General features: G+C 51.0%; 6 protein-coding genes across 6 annotated transcripts; 3 read left to right on the top strand and 3 right to left on the bottom strand.

Annotated features, from left to right (window-relative positions):
* Positions 1-2,522: 2,522 nt before the first annotated feature.
* On the bottom strand, positions 2,523-4,228 carry GLOTRDRAFT_129450 (uncharacterized protein; the record flags this gene model as incomplete). Its single annotated transcript, XM_007868128.1, has 9 exons — positions 2,523-2,773; positions 2,913-2,981; positions 3,029-3,321; positions 3,397-3,528; positions 3,591-3,706; positions 3,757-3,849; positions 3,900-4,029; positions 4,086-4,147; positions 4,205-4,228. The coding sequence occupies 9 exons, from the start codon at positions 4,226-4,228 to the stop codon at positions 2,523-2,525; spliced, it is 1,170 nt and encodes a 389-aa protein (XP_007866319.1).
* Positions 4,229-6,072: 1,844 nt separating this feature from the next.
* On the top strand, positions 6,073-7,252 carry GLOTRDRAFT_111142 (uncharacterized protein). The gene is made up of 3 exons (XM_007868127.1): positions 6,073-6,227; positions 6,296-6,428; positions 6,480-7,252. The coding sequence occupies exons 1-3, from the start codon at positions 6,198-6,200 to the stop codon at positions 6,929-6,931; spliced, it is 615 nt and encodes a 204-aa protein (XP_007866318.1). The 5' UTR covers positions 6,073-6,197; the 3' UTR covers positions 6,932-7,252.
* Positions 7,253-7,868: 616 nt separating this feature from the next.
* Positions 7,869-8,804, top strand: GLOTRDRAFT_129448 (Nucleotidyltransferase; the record flags this gene model as incomplete). The annotated part of the gene is made up of 7 exons (XM_007868126.1): positions 7,869-7,945; positions 7,997-8,109; positions 8,169-8,182; positions 8,221-8,424; positions 8,489-8,556; positions 8,609-8,635; positions 8,690-8,804. The coding sequence occupies 7 exons, from the start codon at positions 7,869-7,871 to the stop codon at positions 8,802-8,804; spliced, it is 618 nt and encodes a 205-aa protein (XP_007866317.1).
* A 1,332-nt stretch (positions 8,805-10,136) lies between these two features.
* On the bottom strand, positions 10,137-10,699 carry GLOTRDRAFT_129447 (uncharacterized protein; the record flags this gene model as incomplete). Its single annotated transcript, XM_007868125.1, has 2 exons — positions 10,137-10,223; positions 10,283-10,699. 2 exons carry the CDS (start codon positions 10,697-10,699, stop codon positions 10,137-10,139), a joined length of 504 nt encoding a protein of 167 aa, XP_007866316.1.
* A 1,810-nt stretch (positions 10,700-12,509) lies between these two features.
* Positions 12,510-13,509, bottom strand: GLOTRDRAFT_129445 (uncharacterized protein; the record flags this gene model as incomplete). Its single annotated transcript, XM_007868124.1, has 5 exons — positions 12,510-12,645; positions 12,707-12,853; positions 13,069-13,220; positions 13,280-13,360; positions 13,411-13,509. The coding sequence occupies 5 exons, from the start codon at positions 13,507-13,509 to the stop codon at positions 12,510-12,512; spliced, it is 615 nt and encodes a 204-aa protein (XP_007866315.1).
* Positions 13,510-16,533: 3,024 nt separating this feature from the next.
* GLOTRDRAFT_93683 (uncharacterized protein) lies at positions 16,534-18,528 on the top strand (the record flags this gene model as incomplete). The annotated part of the gene is made up of 13 exons (XM_007868123.1): positions 16,534-16,552; positions 16,726-16,735; positions 16,845-16,861; positions 16,943-16,984; positions 17,043-17,082; positions 17,109-17,190; positions 17,242-17,351; positions 17,412-17,542; positions 17,605-17,669; positions 17,817-17,834; positions 17,895-17,944; positions 17,996-18,127; positions 18,174-18,528. The coding sequence occupies 13 exons, from the start codon at positions 16,534-16,536 to the stop codon at positions 18,526-18,528; spliced, it is 1,071 nt and encodes a 356-aa protein (XP_007866314.1).
* Positions 18,529-18,805: the final 277 nt, after the last annotated feature.

The raw sequence follows: 18,805 nt of genomic DNA, 5'->3' as shown, positions 1-18,805 counted from the left end.
GCCGACATGTTCACTAAGAACTTAGGACATGTCAAGTTCCTATGCTTCAGAGCGCAACTCGGACTTAGGTTTTACAAGTAATCTAAGTCAGCCCAACGCTTGCGTGCGCGAATATCCGCGGCACTTAGCGAGGGGGAGTGTTGAACTGGGCGCTGACTTAGCTGCCAGGTTCTACAACATACCAGAACGTACCAGAACCCTCTGGAACATTCTGGTATATTCCATTATTGTACAAGGCACGGAGCTCATGTGGGTCAGTGACATCATAGGTGGAGCTCAGTAGGATTATAGATATTCCACGTAGCTTAGTCAGCCTATGGGCCACAGTGTATATAAACCCTGCAGCTCTGCTGCCTAATGACAAGGGTCGTTCATACGAGCTTTACCAGTAGCTACAGCATCCAACCAATACAGGTGAGTTGTGTAGGGCGCACTGTGCGTGCTGCTGCCTCCATAACTCTTCATCAGTAATTCCCATGAATTTCAAGTTGTCCATGCCCAATGACTAATTATATGTATACAGGGCTGTTGGATTTCGGGAGTCGGGATCGAGCTTGCGAGCTCGCGCCGTGTTGCGCGTGGTCAGGGGGGACCGCCACAGGTGGGCCCGACTGATAAGGTGATAAGAAAATTCATATATATTCATTGTATCTACTCGATGTCCTGTACGCGATTGCCCTTCGGGCAACCGACCGCCTGGGGCAAACGCGCTCATCTTCCGTTTGCTTAGAATATTTCAACAAGGGCATCTGTGGAGGCATCACATTTCCAATGCAATGCCAGTAGTATTGACTATGGAAACCGTTAGGGGGAGGGCACGGAAGGGGCTTCAGTGCATTCGTGTGACCCCAATTGGACAGACAGCTTCGATTACTCACCACATTTTTTTACAATTACCCAGCAATTTCAATCTCACAGACTGATTACAATAAACTTACAAGCTAAAACCATCAGGCTATGCAGATTTTATCATAAGCAGGAGGGGTACGCGTCTGTGGCCGGTGGACAGAGCCACAGAATCGACACGCGCCCACGTGCACCGTGGTGTGGTTCTCACGTTCGCATTTGCAGTTCGCGAACGCGTTCGGCGGTGTGACCTCCCAGTGGGGTCGACTTTCTGGACGCGAGCGTGACTTATCGCGTCGGTCCCTGTCACGTTGTCACGCGTGGGTCCCTCCATCATTGGTTGTGATTGGCCGCGCCGGCTAAGTTCAGAGACGTGAATGGACTCTGACCATGGCCCAAAGCACTGCGATTCATGAGATAAGCAGGTGGGAGAACAATTTTTTTGCATGCTCCGAAGCTGACCTTGGTAGAGGCATAAAGAATGAGAGGATAATGTTGATAAAACGTTCCCTACTAGTACTTTTGACAGACCACAGTAAATGCCCCGCGGACCTCCCTTTGTTCATTCAAAGGACATGCTCCCGGTCATGGCACAACAAAGACCATCGTAAGAAAGTGTTCTCCCAACTGGGGCATGTTCCTAGCACGCTCGCGGGTGGGACATCATGATCGGTCTCTGCCCGCAGTGACTGTCCCTGGTTTCGAGATAGTGAGCTCGTAATGACGCACAAATTTACTCTGCTGCAGTCTACCCTAGCTGCTTCAGCAGTTCCAGCCAAAGTTATGCTTTACACCGCGCATACCAAAATAGCCCTAGACCTGTATGCCACCAACCCAATTCTGCATGCGCATATGACAGCGCATTGTAAGACGGGACCATGATGCGGGCATCTGCAGAATTCTTCTATGATTTTCTAACATATTCTATAGTTTAAACCGGCTTAAGTGCCCACTAGAGCAATGGCGCATTGCTCCCCTCTCAGAAGAGAACGCCGCGAGGAATATATGCCAGTGCGGGGTTGTGCAAAAGGTCTATATCGTCCCTCTATGACGATTAACATGTAAAGACCATTTTCCGGTTATAGGGTGCACTCACCAGGAACAGGTAGATTGTACAAGAAGAAAGAAAGAATATACAAAATCCAGCCGATCAGAGGACTTATTCTGCTCATAGTATGCTCTGTTTAGAATGCTATAGTATGATGCGTGCTGGGTTCTTTCAACTGCAAGAAAATGACTGCACAGGAGAAGTAGCCGACATATCATTCCATCAGCACTGGGTCCTCACTCCTCCGATTTTTATGGGGGATTACCGCCCGCTCAGTGTCTCAGTACTGGCACCCCTGATGTACGGACATTCCATTGGCCGACCTGGTTGTTTTTCCTCACATATTTTTTCTGTATATTGGAAACCCTTATATACAAGTTCCTGAGGCCGTTGGAGCCCTCCTACAAGTGCTACGCTTATTTCTATTCCGGAGGCCATCTCGCGGGCCGAAAGTGGCGCACCGCCTTACAGTACGTTCCAAACACAGCAGCGATGCTATACAACGTAACTCGAGTACCGCATGGCCGTTCTCTAATCCACATGTGAGTTCCTCCAAGATGCCACGGAGTTGTGATGGCTCATGTCCTGTAGCGTGTCGATATCCAAATCAGGGAAAGACAGTCAGGCCCTAGCCATGGTGGTCATTGACAGGCCCGTCCCACACGCATTCATGTGGATTTGCTACGACGACCACGTCAAGCACATTGAAGCCAACCGCCCAGGTGAGATCTGCAGCAGGAATAGGGCCTCTATACTGATAGCGCGATATGGTGTATATCACAACTACAGCCGTTCGCGGTGGCACTGGGCCGGGGAACGGTGGAAGTTGGCGATATTGGGATAGCTCGAAAGGCTCGTTCCTGCCATCGAAGACTTCCACTATCAAGCAGTCAGCGGAGAACGGTTTCGTCAGGAAGAAGACTTGCCTGGATCATTGTAAGCCCGGACCAATGGATAGGCTGCAAGGAACATAGTAGTTAATGTGAAGTCCAGCAGAATTCGGGAAGGTGTTCCGTACCATGTACGTTGCCTGGTATCAGGCGCGGGTGTTTCGGCGGCTGCTTGACCGGTGTGCCGTTGACCACATCTAAGAAATTAAGAGGGATTCGTCGTGGCGAGAACAGCCCGACTCACTTTTTCTGCGCGTAGTCGAAAACGCCACGCCGTTCCGGAAGGTCGACGTGTAAAGACAATTCGCGTCAAGAACGGCTCCGACTACGGAGCACAGACGAGGCCACGTCGTCTGCGATGGTGTAACACAGATCTCGGGTTGATCATCGCCAGCGCGATGGAGGGTGCTCCACGTGCAGAATCCCACCGTGAAGAAAACCCCACATTTCCGAATATTCTTGATGTGCAGATAACTGTGGGGTATATAAAGAGAATCTGGATCAGCGAAGGCAAGATTCTTGAGCTGGGATGTGCCCCTATGCGTGTCAAGCCGAAGTAGGTGACTATTTCGAGTCAGTTAGTATAAGAAAATCATGACTATTGAGACTGACTCCTTCACGCCTCCGGCAGGATTCTGACGCATCCTCTCAAAGCTCACAGGCTGGACTTCGGCAGCGATGCCGTTCACACCAGTTAAGAGTCTGACGAATCTCAAGGGCGGCAAGCCGCGTACCATGTCCCGCCTTTGGGCATAGACATGAGCTATGCTTGTTTCCTTCAAACAATTCGGCTGAACGTCACCCACCCATGTACGGGAACAGGGTCGGCTTCAGCGCGTACCTCCGCCTCGCCTTGGTGGTGGTCATGCTGCGGGTCAGCGATGTTTGGATCCTGGTTCCCGCCGGTAGCTTGCACCGAGATCTGTCGGTATGCTAAAAAGCTATACATTATCTGTTTGTTGCAAAACATACTTCCAGCTCGTCGACTCGTCTAAGGAGTTCGTCAATGCTGAGAGAGACCGCGACGGAGCGGTCTCGACTGGCGGACACTTCCTCCGCCAACCTCTGAGCCCTAGGGTCAGCTTAGGAGTATACTGCATGTGTATTCTGCGTACGCTCTGCAAGGCTGTTATGCGCTCCTGGCAGGATTCCATCTGCCGCAGCCTAGAGCCAGGGCGAAGTAGGCCCGACAGGCTGCGGAACTGCCTCAGCCTCGCTAGCTCCGTCTGATTCCGTTCCAACTCTCTAGTGCGCGAGCTATATCAGGTGATGTGCTAATGAACGCAGAAAAGGTCACGAACGTTTGGATACTCTGTATGATAGCTTCGCTCATACCCGTATCGTCGTCCCCGATGATGTCGTACTTTGTAAGTTGTATAAGCGGTCAGAATTATGACCGGCAAATCCAGGGGAATCATACCTGCACCACTCCAGCGGATGCCATAGCTGAGGAGGTAGAACTTTGATGACTCTACCATCTGTCATATATATAGCAGGCACTGTGCGCAGTTACCGCGCCTTGACGGCGTCTAACTATCAATGCCCAGTGAATGAATCCCATATCGCGTCTAATTCGTACTTTGAATCAACGAGGTTACGTGTTTTTACGTGCGATGTTGTCAACTTTCGTGCCTGAATTTCGACAGGGAACCAATCAGGTGCAGTAAAATCTCAGCAAATAGGAACGACTGCCGCACGCACAGAGCCAACACGGCAATACAAAGTACTAACACGAAGCCGAGTAAGGATAAGTCACCTCGATCAAAGAAGGAAGTATGTCTGCCATTTCTCTCTTCACAAGGTTATGAAGCAGAATCACGACCGAGTTGATGGCACAGGATTTGTACGCAGCAATTATAGGCCTAGGAACACAGCACCAAGAGAACATCCTCGTATCACTGGGCTGCAACGTCTTCATCAGCTACCCAAAGATCACAGAGTCCTTAGATTGTTCTCCGCCTGCCCACAGAAAGGGGCACTTCAGCCCGGCTGTTCAAGACTAGGTGTCCTAGTGAGAGAAAGCAGCCAAAGGTCCAGTGTTCCCGGATAGGAATGGGCGAAATGAATGTCCACGGCTATTCAGAAACCCTCCGTCGCACCCCAGAGAGCGGTGCAAAGACATATAGAACAAGTAGTGGTTACTCCACAGAAATTCACGGCACCTTCAACTTCACGAACGTGGCAGTGCGAGCGTGACCGGAAATGTTTGGCCTACAAGTCTCTGGGCAGACTCCAAGTTTTGAAAGACATTCTGAAAGCCATGATAGCTCGCCTCGTTCTGTGGCATGGGGAGTTACAGAGCTCTTGATGCACCGGGACAGAGGAGGACACGCGTTAAGCCGATGAAAGGTCTTTTGTGATGGCTAAGCAAAGTGAGCTATGCTAGAGCAGGCTAAGGTGGTAAGGCAGACGTCGACGACCCTCATTCACAGGTTGCTGAGTAGTAACGAAACGCGCGATCGCTATGACTCGGCCATCCCAAATACCTCGTTTCACGAGATGTCCACGTCTTGATCTATCGTCCATTGATGTTTGCTGGTAGAGGGAAGTCTGGCGTGGAAGCGATGTACGTAGTCGTGGTCGAACGAAATCAACAACCACTCCCAAAGGATAGATGCGGCAAGCCTGATAGTATCACGTACGCCTGCGTTCCAAAGAGGTTTGGAATGGAGCCGTACAAGGATACTTCATTGTTGTGGATTCGTTCATTCTCCTGATTGATAGCGCTCGTCGCCACCCTGTTTATTTCAACAAAAGCGCAACGCCGAAGAAGCTGCAGACAACAAATTCACTGTCTGGGACGTCCGTCGTGGCGACGAGGTTGCTATTGCCAAGGCCGATTGCCATCACTGCAGTTCAGGCGGCAATGTTCGAACATGACGCACTTGTTTCGAAGGCCGCGAGGGAGTCTTTAAGACATGACGTCGTGAATTCACGGCCAGTGAATTCAGATCAAGCCTATGTTCCTCCCGCGGAACGACAGAAATTACTGTAACAGGGACAGAAGGAGGATGGGTGAGAGAGCATGGTCGCTGTGCCTTCGTAAATATAGAGATTTATAAGAGCAAACGGAGGGAGAGGATCGACACGGCCTCTCCTATGCGGAAGAGGCCGAGAATACAGCGTGCAAATGACGGCACAGGTCCCCGGCGGATAGATAAGGGAATTGCCGGATAGGTTCTGACCAATAGCAAGTCGAGAATCAATCTACACATTATTACTTACCGTGAGAAGGTGATGGGACTAGTATTTTTGGCAGGGAGAAGCGTTCTGTTCTATTCTGCAGGCCAGCGTGCGTTGTTGACCGTCCCCTCGTTTACCCGGCGCCGTCCCCTCTTTATCCTCTTGCTCTTGAGCTTGTCGGTTTCCCGCCCACGCATTTTTGCCAGGTTTTGTGTTTGACGTCCTCCAAAATGCGCGCCGCGACCTTTGCCATTGCTGCTGTGAGTACGAACACTTGTCATGCGACTGGATGCAAGACTAATGTCACTATTTTTCGGTGCTTTCCTAGTTGACTGCTGCGTCGGCGGCGTCTGCCGCCAACATCGTGATCACTGTCGGCGGTAACACGACCAGCAACGCGAGCCTGGTTTTCCAGCCTCAGCGGGTGACCGCCCAAGTGGGCGACACGGTCATTTTCAACTGTGAGTTGCTCCTCGAACGAGAACGTTCGCATATTCATCCATTCGTGTCAGTCACCCAAGGAAACCACACGGCGACCCAAGCTGTCTTCTCCGAGCCGTGCATCCCCGCGCACGATGCGAACATCACCATCAACGGGTTCGACTCGGGCTTCCGCGACGCGGGCAACGGCACCGCGATCACCATCCTCTCCGTGCCCATCCTGCCGGAGAACGTCAACCAGACGATGTGGTTCTATGACTACAACCTGTGCGGGCAGGGCGGCGTCGGCGTGATCAACGACAACGAGTCCAGCTACGAGACCCTCGCGGGCTTCGAGCGCAACGCCATCCGCCTCAACGGCACCGGCGCGCATTCGTCCTCTGCCTCGCACAGCGCCACGCGCACCGCGACCTCTGCGACCGGCTCGTCGACGTCCCACAGCTCGAGTGCGGACCGCGCGGTCAAGGTCGGGAGCATCGCAGCCCTGCCGCTTGCCCTCGCGGGCCTTGCGCTTTCGCTCTGAGGTCCGACTTTGCGTACACTTACTGTTCCGAGGCAGCGTTGTCCCCTCGTTTCCTTCCGGTTGTTGCATTCCTATCCACTGCCTGTTGTATACCCCGAGAACATTTTCTTGACGACCCCTTTAGATGACCATGTCCGCCGATTCCCTTCTCGCTGTTCCTCCCGCTGTCCTTACGTATACTACTTCCGCTGTGTTGTGATCCTGTGCATTGTGCTGTATCTTCGTGGCGTATATCATCTACTTGATTCTGCTCTGAACCTTAGGTTCAGTGCCAATTGCGTTCCTCACAACTCAGGTGCTGTCAAGTGTCCAGAGATTTGCTCTCCTCCCGTGTGCTAGTGATACTACAACGCGAGGGTCCGAGACTGACGGAATTTACTCCTGTTGATCGACCGATAGCTCTGGATTGCCCCTTACCATACCAGAACCGGATCACTTCCCTGGCGCAAGTCAAACTTCAAAGACCTATCCTACTAGTGTATCGGCGTAGTGACATTAGTCTTCTATCCCGTCGCATGACAACTATTCGTACTCACAGCAGCAGTGGCAAAGGTCGCGGCACGCATTTTGGACCAAACCTGGCAAAAATGCGTGGGCGGGAAAGCCGACAAGCTCGAGAGCAAGAGGATAAAGCGGGGACGCCGCAGGGTAAACGAGGGGACGGTCCTTGGAGGTGTGGTACGGCGTCCGCCCGCCGGAGGGCGAGGAGGACGACGAGGGCGTGTGTGAGCAGCAGCTGGAGCGCCGCATTATATCCGTCGAGAAACAAACTAGGCGGAGGGCATGCCGGAGGGATGAGGGTGCGGAGGTGGAGGATGATAGTTGGATTAAGATCGCGTTTCGGTTGAGGGAGGAGCTGGATATCAAGTGCATCCGTGGATCCATAAAGGTTCGTGTTAATCTTTGTACGTCGTGTATTAGAATTCCCAGAGATGAGATGGAGGAAATTGGACGGGTTGTGGGGAGAGAGCTAGAGCAACTGCAGCCGGGATGCGTGTTCACGATCGACGGAGGGTGAGTGTCGTAGCTGCTTTCGAAGGCAGATCGACCGCTGATGGCGAACAGAGGTTGGCGCGGAAAGCTGATGAGCAACGACGTGGATATCGTGTTCACGCACCCCGAGGTCGAGAAGGTCAAGGGCCTTTGCGGACGGTTCGTAAATCCTTTATATGAGCGAGGTATGTCCTCGATTGTCTCTCGTGTTCGTATAACATGGCTGAACAATCCTGCAATACAGGACTGGACTCACATGTGATATGTCCGTGCTCACCTCGTTCGAACGAATCCAGCCTGACATTTCCATAAACTTGTCTGGGTTCCATGCCCATAAACCGTTGCGTACCACGCACAGGGATTCCCTGGAGAAGGCGTTGACGGTCTTCATGCTGCCAGAAGACTCGCCCTTCGCCAGGGACTTTCCGCAGGGGAAAGGTGGGGAGGTGAAGAGGCGCGCTTTGCGGAGGAGGCTAGATTTGATCTTTGCGATGCTGGAGGTGCATTGGACTGCGGTGATTAGCTGGGAAGTTTGCAGGGTCTGATGCATAAAGGGATGGGCAGCTCATATTAAGTAGGACGGGGTCGATAATGTTCCAGCGGGATTTGAGGCAGTGGGCGACGGATAAGAAGTGAGTGTTCCTTCGTGCGTTTGCTGGTGAGCTGACCTTGTCGTTGATGCAGGGGTTACAAGTTTGATAGCTCTGGCATGTGAGCGTCCTTTCATATCATAGTTGAAGTAGTGATACTTATCCTATGTCTCAGAACCCGACGCAGGGATTCGAAGCAGCTGTCCCCGAAGGCGGAGAAAGATGTGATTGATTATAATCTGTTCGAGCTCGAGTGGGTGGACCCGACTTGGAGGAATGCGGATGTGTGAATGGTCCCCTATGTGGTGGTTGTGATATTATTCTTGTATTGCCTCGTTGTAGCGCTAGACCCTTGTCTGTATTCCATTATAATGTAATGTTTACCAGCGATCTTGATAATAAGGAGTGAGCCGTGAACGTTCTCTGCTGACCTGGCCTACTTGTCTCGTCCCGTTCAGGATGGGGGGTCAGACCGGTCAGGTTCAACCCGTCAATGTCCTCCACACTGGGCGTAGGGTATATGGTCGTTAATTTACGGGTTCCATCCAAGGGTCGCGGGCGTGGTTCCCGTGGATCTCCGGATGGGGCTACGTATAGAATTACTGTGAACGCTTCGCTATTGTATGCCCGTAAGCCTTAAGCTTCCTCCCTGCACTCGAGTTGAGGGTTGGTAGGCTTCATGAGGTTGAATCTCCAGAATGCACAAAATCCTGCCTAGGTTTATTGAGTACTGATAGTAGGTACTGGTCCTGACGTTAGTGGGCCTGGGACCCGGACTCGGAAGGGGCGGCTGTTATGAGTTTCGTGGCATTTCTTCGTTGCAGCCAGTCCTTCCATAGATATAGAACACTTTCCTGCAAGTTGTTCTTGCTCGGTGGGTCCTTGTGGGCGCAAGCCGGCCGCATGACCGTGGACGTAAGGCCGTAAGCGGGCAAACAGCCACAATTCAAACAAGCGACGCGTATCGACAGTGAGATGGGCATCGATAATAATATCCCTCTTTCTCCCAACTTTCTCCTGTTCCACTCCCTGCCCTCCTCGAAATATGAGGCCTTCCTCTTTTTCTATGTCTCTGGCCAGCGGCGACACTCTGGAAGGTCGCCTAGGACTCGCCCATATTTTTTTCGTGACAAATGGTCTGACCTGGCGACTTGTGTAACGTCTGTCGTCGGAGTCCTCCTGAACGCGCAATGAAGTTTCCTTCTCTCGGATGTACTCGAGCGAAATCCTATCTGGCACAGTAGCCATCCTACGAAAGCCCAGGGAACGAATATCCGGAATTGCTGATAGGCACCGGATACGGGGTCGTGTATGTCAACTGCACTCCTATAAACATCGAGGAACCCCTACGAGTGGGTGACTTTCACACCGATTGAGCTAGCTGAGACAATTGAAGGGACCAAGGCAAGGCGATATTTTAATCACACAAACAATGAACAAAAGAAACTTATCAATCCTATCGCGATTTCCTCCTCCACCAGATCGTCGACGCACGAACCGTGTATACTACGTGCCTTCAACAAGCCGTGATTTTGGCCTCCGCTTGCCCTTTATTCGTCCGAAACCCCTGTTATTTGGCCAATCAATCTCACATTTTGATCGCCAAGGGAGTGTTACACACATCATCTTGTGCCCTTTTCAATGGACATTGACGCGACTCCTGGTTGCGCTACTTCATGTTCGTTTATAGGAGTTCGAGACCGGAGCGACTAATAACCGAATTCTAGTGAATAGCTTATAGGAAGACAAAGTCCGACGGGCAACATACCTCGCGACGGGGCATCTCATTGGCAGCGTTGCCCTCAAAGGCTGAAGACAACGCGTCGTTGTCTTCGATATCGCCGTCGTACGCGGAAGATGCATCGTCCACGTCCGACTCCTCCATCCCGGCGTCCTCTTCCTCGTCGGATGCCAGATCCGAGTAGTGATTTACCTCTCCAAGAACCTCCTTCTCCGTTTGGATACCACTGTGGATGATCTCCATGTCCTCCCCATGCTCGTCATCATCACTGCTAGGGTACTCGATTTCTGTGTCGAAAATGTCGCTCGCCGTCTCCGAAGCGCCCTCCCCGATTTCCATCTCCATCTCCTCATCAGCAGAGGAGTCATGGTCGCAAACGATCTGGCGCAGGTCCTCTGCGTTGGATTTCCGTGCCCACTTTGCGGGCAGCACGAGCGCGGACATGGCTATGAAGGTCGTTGTTCAAGTGTCGGCCTATCGATGTTCAAGGTGAAGCTGAAGGTGCGTCGCTGATCTTGGGCGATCGCTTAAGTGCGTGTCGGGCGATGCCGGTCTTTGTGGGCGTCGCCATCCGTTGTCCTCGCTTGAATAGTGTGATTACGCGATAAAAGGTCTTTCATATTCACTAGAGTAATGGATAAGTGCTGACTATGGTCTCCCATTAGGATATGTCACTATGTTTGGTGGTACGCGGTTTTAGTGTCGGCTTACTCGAATTAGGTCAAGCGCGTGGTGGGTGCCGCTCTTGCAGTCAGTCAGATTTATAGATGCGCATGACGTCCACCCGCGGACCATATAGTCGTCCCAGAATCAATACCCGGAACTGGACAGGCCTTGCTGCGAGAGAGCCCTTTCCCCTGCTGTCATGGCGAGGTGATTAAAGAGACCACACAGTCGTGTTATTTACAGAAGACAAGCAAAGACAAACGAAATTTCTCGATTCCAAGTCTACCTCAAAACATATCGTACCCAACTCTCTAACATGCATACCCAGCCGCCCATTTATAGCCCACATTCTCAAGTCTCCGATAAGATGCGATTTACCTGGCGCCAATGAATATACGAGTTCTCTCCAATAGGTGCCTACCACGCACATCGTCCTGTATATCATCGATAAACATGGATTCTAGTCATATACGACCATATTCCACTCCGAATCGGACAATGAAGATAGCGTGCTGTCGGAGTCAGCATCGCTGCAGGTCTCGTCGGATGACGATCTAACAGCTCCATGGACCAAACGGACGCGACCGCTGGAGGTGTTGCCAAGAGAGCGTAATCCCCCTTGCTCCTGGGTGGTGTCGTCATTTGCTTGGGATTGTTCCTCGGCAGACGTTGGATGGCAGCCGCGCTGTTGGAGGTTGGTTGTTTTAGTTGATTTCTTGTTCAAGAGCAACTAATGACCAAATGTCAGTTAGCTTGAATTGACCCTTCACGAGGTGATGCATGATGTACCTCCTCATCATAATTGTCGCTTTCATCCCCCTCGGCGCCTTCCTCCACATAATCCGGATCGGTCCGTCTTCCCTCGTCCTCGTCGCTTTCATCCTCCTCGTCATAATCATCGCGCATGCCCTCGGACATCCACATGTCATCGACATTGACATACGCGCCGTTGGATACGTTGACTTCGCTCAGGTCCATCTGGGCGCTGCCCTCATTGTCTGCAAGCTCCTCATTGTTCTCCATCTCCTCATCGGAACATTGGACGAAGGGTTTGCCATTTTCGCAGAAGGTTTGTCGGAGCTCTTCGGCGTTCGACTTTCTCCTCCACTTGGGGGGTAAGACGAGGGCAGTCATGGCAGAGAAAAGAAGATGTTCAAGAGTCGACGCGTGTGGCTATCGATGTTCAAGTTAAGGCCTGAAGACCGGTGGTCGAGCCGCATCGATCGCTTAGATGCTTATCGGGTGATGCCGGTCACTATGGGCATCACTCCTTTGTCCTCAATCTCTCGTCAAACGTCCACATAGGCACCTTAAAAAGTCCCGATGCCGCGGTACTCTGGATAGATCGAGATGACATCCCATTCACTCTACAATCGGTCATAACTTTCGCTGCGTCTCGCCGCTATACAGGAGTCAAGAACTGAAGTGTCTTCTTCAAAACGAGCTGTCTGCCCATTGCCGGAAATCCATGCTACATTAGTCACCCGGCCATCGATACACCACGAAGGGGACTGGAGAGCCACATCCGATCGCTCTCCAATCCCGCAGTGTACTTTATGACGAGCAATTGCTGATGATAGCCAAAGGCTCAGATGACCGTGCGGATTGCACTTGGCGGCACGAATACGCGGTCTGTGAGCCTGCGACCATAGGCCGCCGGATCTGCACGACTCTCGTGGGCATATTCCATTGACGTAGGCGGCGTGAATGTGCGGCCCATGAACCTGAGACTCAGAGTCGCTATTAGCCCAAAGGTCGTCGAGATCTTCGTCGTCCTATTCCCACTCCCATTCAACAGGATTGTAGGGCTCGTCGTCTGAGGTGGCAATAGCCAGCGCGAGAAGAATCCTTCTGATGTTTCTCTTATCTTGGGGTGTCATGATATACTTGCGTTCGAGTTCGACGGCCATTCGAAGAATGAAGTGGAAGTGACTGCAATATGAGAGGCAGTAGCAAAGGTGATCAGTAGTAATTCAGCATGATATCTGCATGCAGACCGTATGTTGACATACACATATAGCTATAGGATTCTTGTTTCAGGTAAAAGTGAATGTGGTGATCCTTGAGACTCTTACACGGTTTTGCGTCTAAGAAGGGAGGACACGAGAGTGTCATCCGTGTTGGTCTGTCGGAAAATAAAAGCCTACAGAAGGTTGCCTGTCAGGCAAAGCTCAGCGGCTATATCCTTCTTGAACACTATCTTCATGGCCTCTTCGTCGAGAAATGTTGCATGGCCTAGCCTCGACGGCGCAAACGTGTGAAGCAGATCATCAGTCTCGGAAGCAGGATTGTCAGCTGTCTGTAGAAGAATGCTGATCAGTCTTCCCGCCGGTCACCTCCCTCCCGATCATTTCTTACTTTGGCGATATGGACAGTTACACCCAGTCCCGACTTCTTGGCATTTTGAAAGTGTTTGACGAACCGCTGGAGTTCCCCGGCCTGAAACAGTGGTAGCTGAGAACAAGGTAACCTTTTAAGTGACAACATACCCGCGGATCACCACAGAGGTCAATACCGACGACCCTCCGCCCTTCTTCCTTCAGTGTGATGGCGAGGTTAATGCATTCTTCCACAATCGTCTCTTCCATGCGTCAGTCCATGCTAACTATCAAAGCAGCCTTGTCTGCTGAATATTTTTCGACTTCCTCGAGCACTGCCAGCAGATAACCACGCCTGTCCATCAAGTCAGTAGCATGGGGGGATCATTCTCATCTCCAGGTATGCACATTGAGGATTCAGGTCATCCAGAAAGGAATGCAGAACAGCTTGAGCAGCTTTTGCAACGTATTCGGGAGAAGATGTCAAAGCATGGATCGCCGGGAACAGCCCAAAGAATTCGCGCATTTTGTTGAGTTGCATGCAGATGGTTCATCAGAGGTCTTCGGCGTGCAACTGTCTCCTCCACTTGGGAGGTAAGACGAGGGCAGCCATGGCGGAGAAGGAGGATGTTCAAAAGTCGACGTGTGTGGCTAACGGTGTTCAGCCTGAAGGCCTGAAGCCTGAAGACCGGTGGTTAAGCCGGAATCCTCGGTAGACGTTACGGTTGAGGCATCTAAGCAAGGACCCCTGAAAATACCGATGGAGGTTAGATACCAATTCCGTAAAAAAGTGAGGTCTGGAGGCCGTATGTTAGATATGGTTGCAGTAAAATGTGGCGAAGCGCCCAAGAGGCCGGATACTTTAGTCCCGGTAGAATTGAGGGGAGGTTACGCATATGGTTGCTCGATATCAATATCGAGTGGCTGTGCCATTTCGTGGGACGAACCTACCAAACTCAACGAGTTATCGAGTGGCTGTGCCAGAGGCGCCACAACGGCTGCTGTGGCTCTCCCCGAGAACTCGATTTGTGCCTGCCATGACAGGTGTCAGACGAGCTCCCGTACGCGAGTACAATAGGTAAAATACCTGTGTATACTGTATACTTGAGACCATATATATGAATGTAGATGCGGCTTGATATCCATTACCCCAAATCATACCAACAGACCTTGATGTCCATGCAGAGTTTTTATGGAGCAGTGAATGCTGAGTGTTCAGCACTCAGCAGCAGTGAGACAGTTCACAGCAGTAGATTTACAGAATCATTTTCAATGAAATATCCTCTGCGCAGTTGGCCTGACTGGGTGTCACCACATTTACAGATATCCACAGTAATTCAGACCTTGTAAGGCAGTGTGGAGGGGGGAAAGCGTGCAAACTACAGATTCAATGCTAAACCTCTTTTGTGGAATTGTGGGGGAGTGGTGTTTGCTTTGAATGTTCGATATAAGAAGTCACTTGCCCCGGAGCACCCTAAATTGAGGAATTACAGTATTTTGGGCTTGAATTGCCTTCAGAAAATATGCATGGACTAGCTGTAGACTTTCTCATGGTTTCAGCCGCCATTTTATAGGAGATATATCTCAGAGAACGATGGACGGGTTGAGTATTACAGTAGTATGGCCCCGGAGGGGCCGGACAAATTCGATTTTAGTAGTATTCACACTTGGATTTTACGGTAAAACATGCAATCAGTCACTCACTAGCTGCTTTGTTCCTACTTCGGGGCTCTGAGGGCGATTTGTGGAGCATAGGCCCGAGAGTAACGCAGATTTCGGTCCCAAGGGCCTCAAAGCCACAACTGCCACATGGCTCTCTGAGCCAATCCCAATTTTTCTTTTTTCTTTTTTCTTTTTCTTTTTATTTTATTTTATTGCAACTCTATCATTATCGAGCCAAATTGAGGCTCAATATCCATTGTGGTATATACCCGGCTTCTCCCGGCACTCAATCACTGGCTTGTGCAGCCACAATTTGCCCCAATAAATATTTGAGCTGAGATTGCACTGTTCTGGCAACATTGGGCCTATATATGGCATATTGTAGCGGATAATGCCTTATTTTGATCAAATTTGGCTAAGAAAAACCCTTGTGACCGGATCAAAATTCGGAGGTTGAATATCTGGGTCCCGGTAAATCTCGAGCCACACGGCTAGGTTGGTATCGCGTCCCGGTAAAAATAGCCAAATTAGGCGAAATCCGGTCCCGGTAAAAATGAAGGAAATCAGGTTCTCTGGTATCTAACCTCCATTGGTACTTTCAGGGGTCCTCATGTTGGTGACTGGTATCACATGACTTATTTTCTAGCTTCTTCAGGCTCCATAGCTCTGGGGGCAGAATCGTCCAGACACGATGCTTTTTGATCTTGAAGAGAGAGAATTTGCGCATGTTCTTTCTCTTCCCCGAAGGACGGTTCTTAGTCTCACGCCGGGACCAGTCGCTGTGTGTCTTTCCTTTACTCGCTCTGATGCCCTGGAAAATGTGAAACACCTGTTTCGAGAGATGTCAGTGTCATCTCCCGACCCAGAGAATATACCCAGGTTTTCGCGAACATGGCTCATCTCACAGCAGAGAGTGGGGCGTGAATGCGCGGAAAGACTTGAATGCTAGTACACGCAGGTGAGTCTGTCTCCGCTGTGTCCAATCCCGTCGTCCCGGGCCCGTTTCTTCCTATGTATAGTGATGAAAATTGCATGTATCGAATGCATGTAGTCGGACGAGAGATCTCCGCCATTCGGGGCGCGTGGATGCTCTTGAGTGACGTAGTCTCATCAACAGACTGTATCTTCTCTCTGAGTTGTGGAGTCCTCTTGACTTTAGCGACGAGTACTGTCTTTGTTAGAGCTTTCTGTGCTAATTGTATCTCGTCGCAGGTAGCTTCACTCGGCAAAATATTACTTTACACTTGGTTTGCGCGTGTCTTAACTACGGATTGCCATTTCCAGAAAGTGAGGATTAGCTCCTCTTCTTTCCGCCTTGAAAGTGACGCAGTACGTGTCAGAATCAGAGCTTCCCGGCTAGCGAGACGGCGAGAGAGATCTTCGACACCCTCGTTTCCCAACCGTCCTAGCACGCTCTGATCATCAATCGTCCGTTGTAAATGTATCGACGACTCCCGCCCGTCTCGGTCTATATCAGACCTAGTTGCTGGTATCTTAGTTCTTACTTCATCACAATGTCTCCTTGTTGACATGGTGCATCGCCTGTCTGAAGTCGAGCGCCCGCTTTCGCTCCGCTATAGGTGAGTTCCTGGCAGAAATGAGGATGGCGCATGTCAAAGTTGCAGTTGCCACATGATTGTTGGACCCCGAGGTACGTACTGTCACGAGTAAATCCCCTTCTCGGAACGTTCGTTAGTTCATAGACTTATAACGAATGGACATCAAGCCAAATAAGTAGTCATGGTTGCGTTTGCTCTCCGTGTATGTTGATTCACGGAGAACACGATATTGCTTTTGATCTTCGCCTAAGACTTGGACATCTAGAATCCGATAGGTAGGCTTGAACCTTGATATACCGTGATGGGGATTGGACCATCCTCATTGAGTTTAATCTACATAGCTGCTCGTTGATCGCGGCGTCGCTTTTGCTCCCGCCATCACAGCTCTCCGAGCCTCCCAGGTCCGTCAAGCGACCCTTTCTTGAAAATAAGGTTTAGGCCTCAAGTCATCCAACAGTGGTAATTCATGCTCGTAATCACAGCTCAAAGCGGCCGGTTTCCACTGAAGGTGGGAGGACAATCAGGTACGCCATCCCGAAGGCTGTATTCAATCGCTCACTTCTGACAGAGACGTCTTGATAGTTAGACAGCGTCCAAGCGCAGCAACGGATCTCGCGCGGCGGTGCGTCATATATCATACTAATACAGCGTATCAGTCCTGTCCTTACGACTCCTCTTCCACCAGCGATACCTCCCTCCCCTGATCTTGGCACTCATTTCCGCTTCCCAGGTATGAGCTCTCATATTCAAACTTGCACAGACCTTATTCTAACTTCGGCAGGCTATGAACGCTGTTTTGGTCGGCACAGAAGGCGACTCACAGAAAGCTATTGATACAGGCTGCAGCTATAGCAACAGCATTGACGACTCTGTGCTACAACAAATTAAATCGTTAGTGCAACCGCATAAGTTGTACCTGTGACTATCTCAGGTCCTGATACTTGATGCTAGTGAGGTTGAAGAGTGCCTGGCCGGGTTAGCGAAGGGCCCTCGCATCACTTGGTTGAACACACTCCGTCCTGGGACTAGACAGCGTCACATCGAAGCGTGCAAGACACGCTTGCAGACTTTACAGAACGTGCGTATGTAACACAGGCAGTGCTTGTTCCTCCGACATTGCACCTTCGCATACAGATATTGGCAGCGGGTCTGCGAGACGGCCATGCCGTCAGCGTCGAAGAGTTGGACAAGCGCATCGCCGACATCGAGGTATATACCACCACCCACTGGCGTCTGAGTCGCCCCATCTGGCTTGGCCTATTCACACACAGCGTTCTTAGAGCTCAGTGAAAGCAAACGGCGAACGCCAAACTGCGAGCGAAGCATTGTCGCAGGATGCACAATGCTCGATTGCAGAATCTGATTCCCAATCAGGTTCGTTTACCATCGAGTACGCCTTTGTTTTATTTTCGGAGCTGGAGCAGCACTCATTAGATTCTCAGTTCCTCCCTTGGATTGGACACATCCCCTGAAAAGCCCGCCGGGTATGTCCCATATATACCTTTGTAAGAATAAATGTAATCCAGTGCCCACAGGAGGGATATCATGCGCGATTTGCCCCTCTTGAAACCGACCAGGGTCCTAACGGGCGTAAATGGTGCAGCTGCTGTGATCCAGCCTGTGAGCTTGGAGCAAATGCATTCATATCCTGATGACAGGACGAAGAAGTCAGTTTCAGTACCATGAACTTGTACCTGAATATCTCTTTATCAGTATTTGCTCCAGCCGCCTGCTTCGCCTAGACACGCATAGGGATACCTCGAAGCTGAGGAATCTAGCGCTGGTGGATCCGGATGCATATTTCGTGCCTTCGAAATACCTCTATGTCAAAGACAGCTGGAACTGCGGCATCTTCTTCGCAGTGGGGTTTTGCTCATGGAGCTCTCTGCATCTTTCCGTCGATCAACCCCAGATTTGCGTTACCCCTTCCCAGACGACGTGGCCCAGGTTGTGCGCGGTGGTGGGGGCCGTCTTCAAGGCTAGATGTCTCTACACCTCGACGTTCCGAAACGGCGTCGCGTTCTCGACTATGCGCAGGATCTGTGAGTCGCTATCCTTATCCACTTAACGTTGCATCCTACCCAAAGTGTTAGCGGCGGCTTCCCCGTCTCCCAGCCAGCTTCCGAGGCAGGCTCAACCAATTCAAGGAGGCCACAGTAAGAATGCTGAGCTAATTTTTGGCTTGCTCTGACCTTCCGTTCTTTCGAAGTTTACCCCCAAGTCCGGGCATACAATGATCCAGGTAGCAATCTCTCATGATTATGGCCTTTTATCCTGAAGTCTTTGCTAGTGGAAGTCTTCGACGGCAGACACGACTCTTTCAAGCTATGCAAATATCGCCACCT

This window comes from Gloeophyllum trabeum (assembly GCF_000344685.1).
Source record: "Gloeophyllum trabeum ATCC 11539 unplaced genomic scaffold GLOTRscaffold_00007, whole genome shotgun sequence".
Lineage (NCBI taxonomy): Eukaryota > Fungi > Basidiomycota > Agaricomycetes > Gloeophyllales > Gloeophyllaceae > Gloeophyllum > Gloeophyllum trabeum.
The sequence above is the reverse complement of the archived record's forward strand: the minus strand, read 5'-3'. Positions and strand labels throughout refer to the sequence as shown.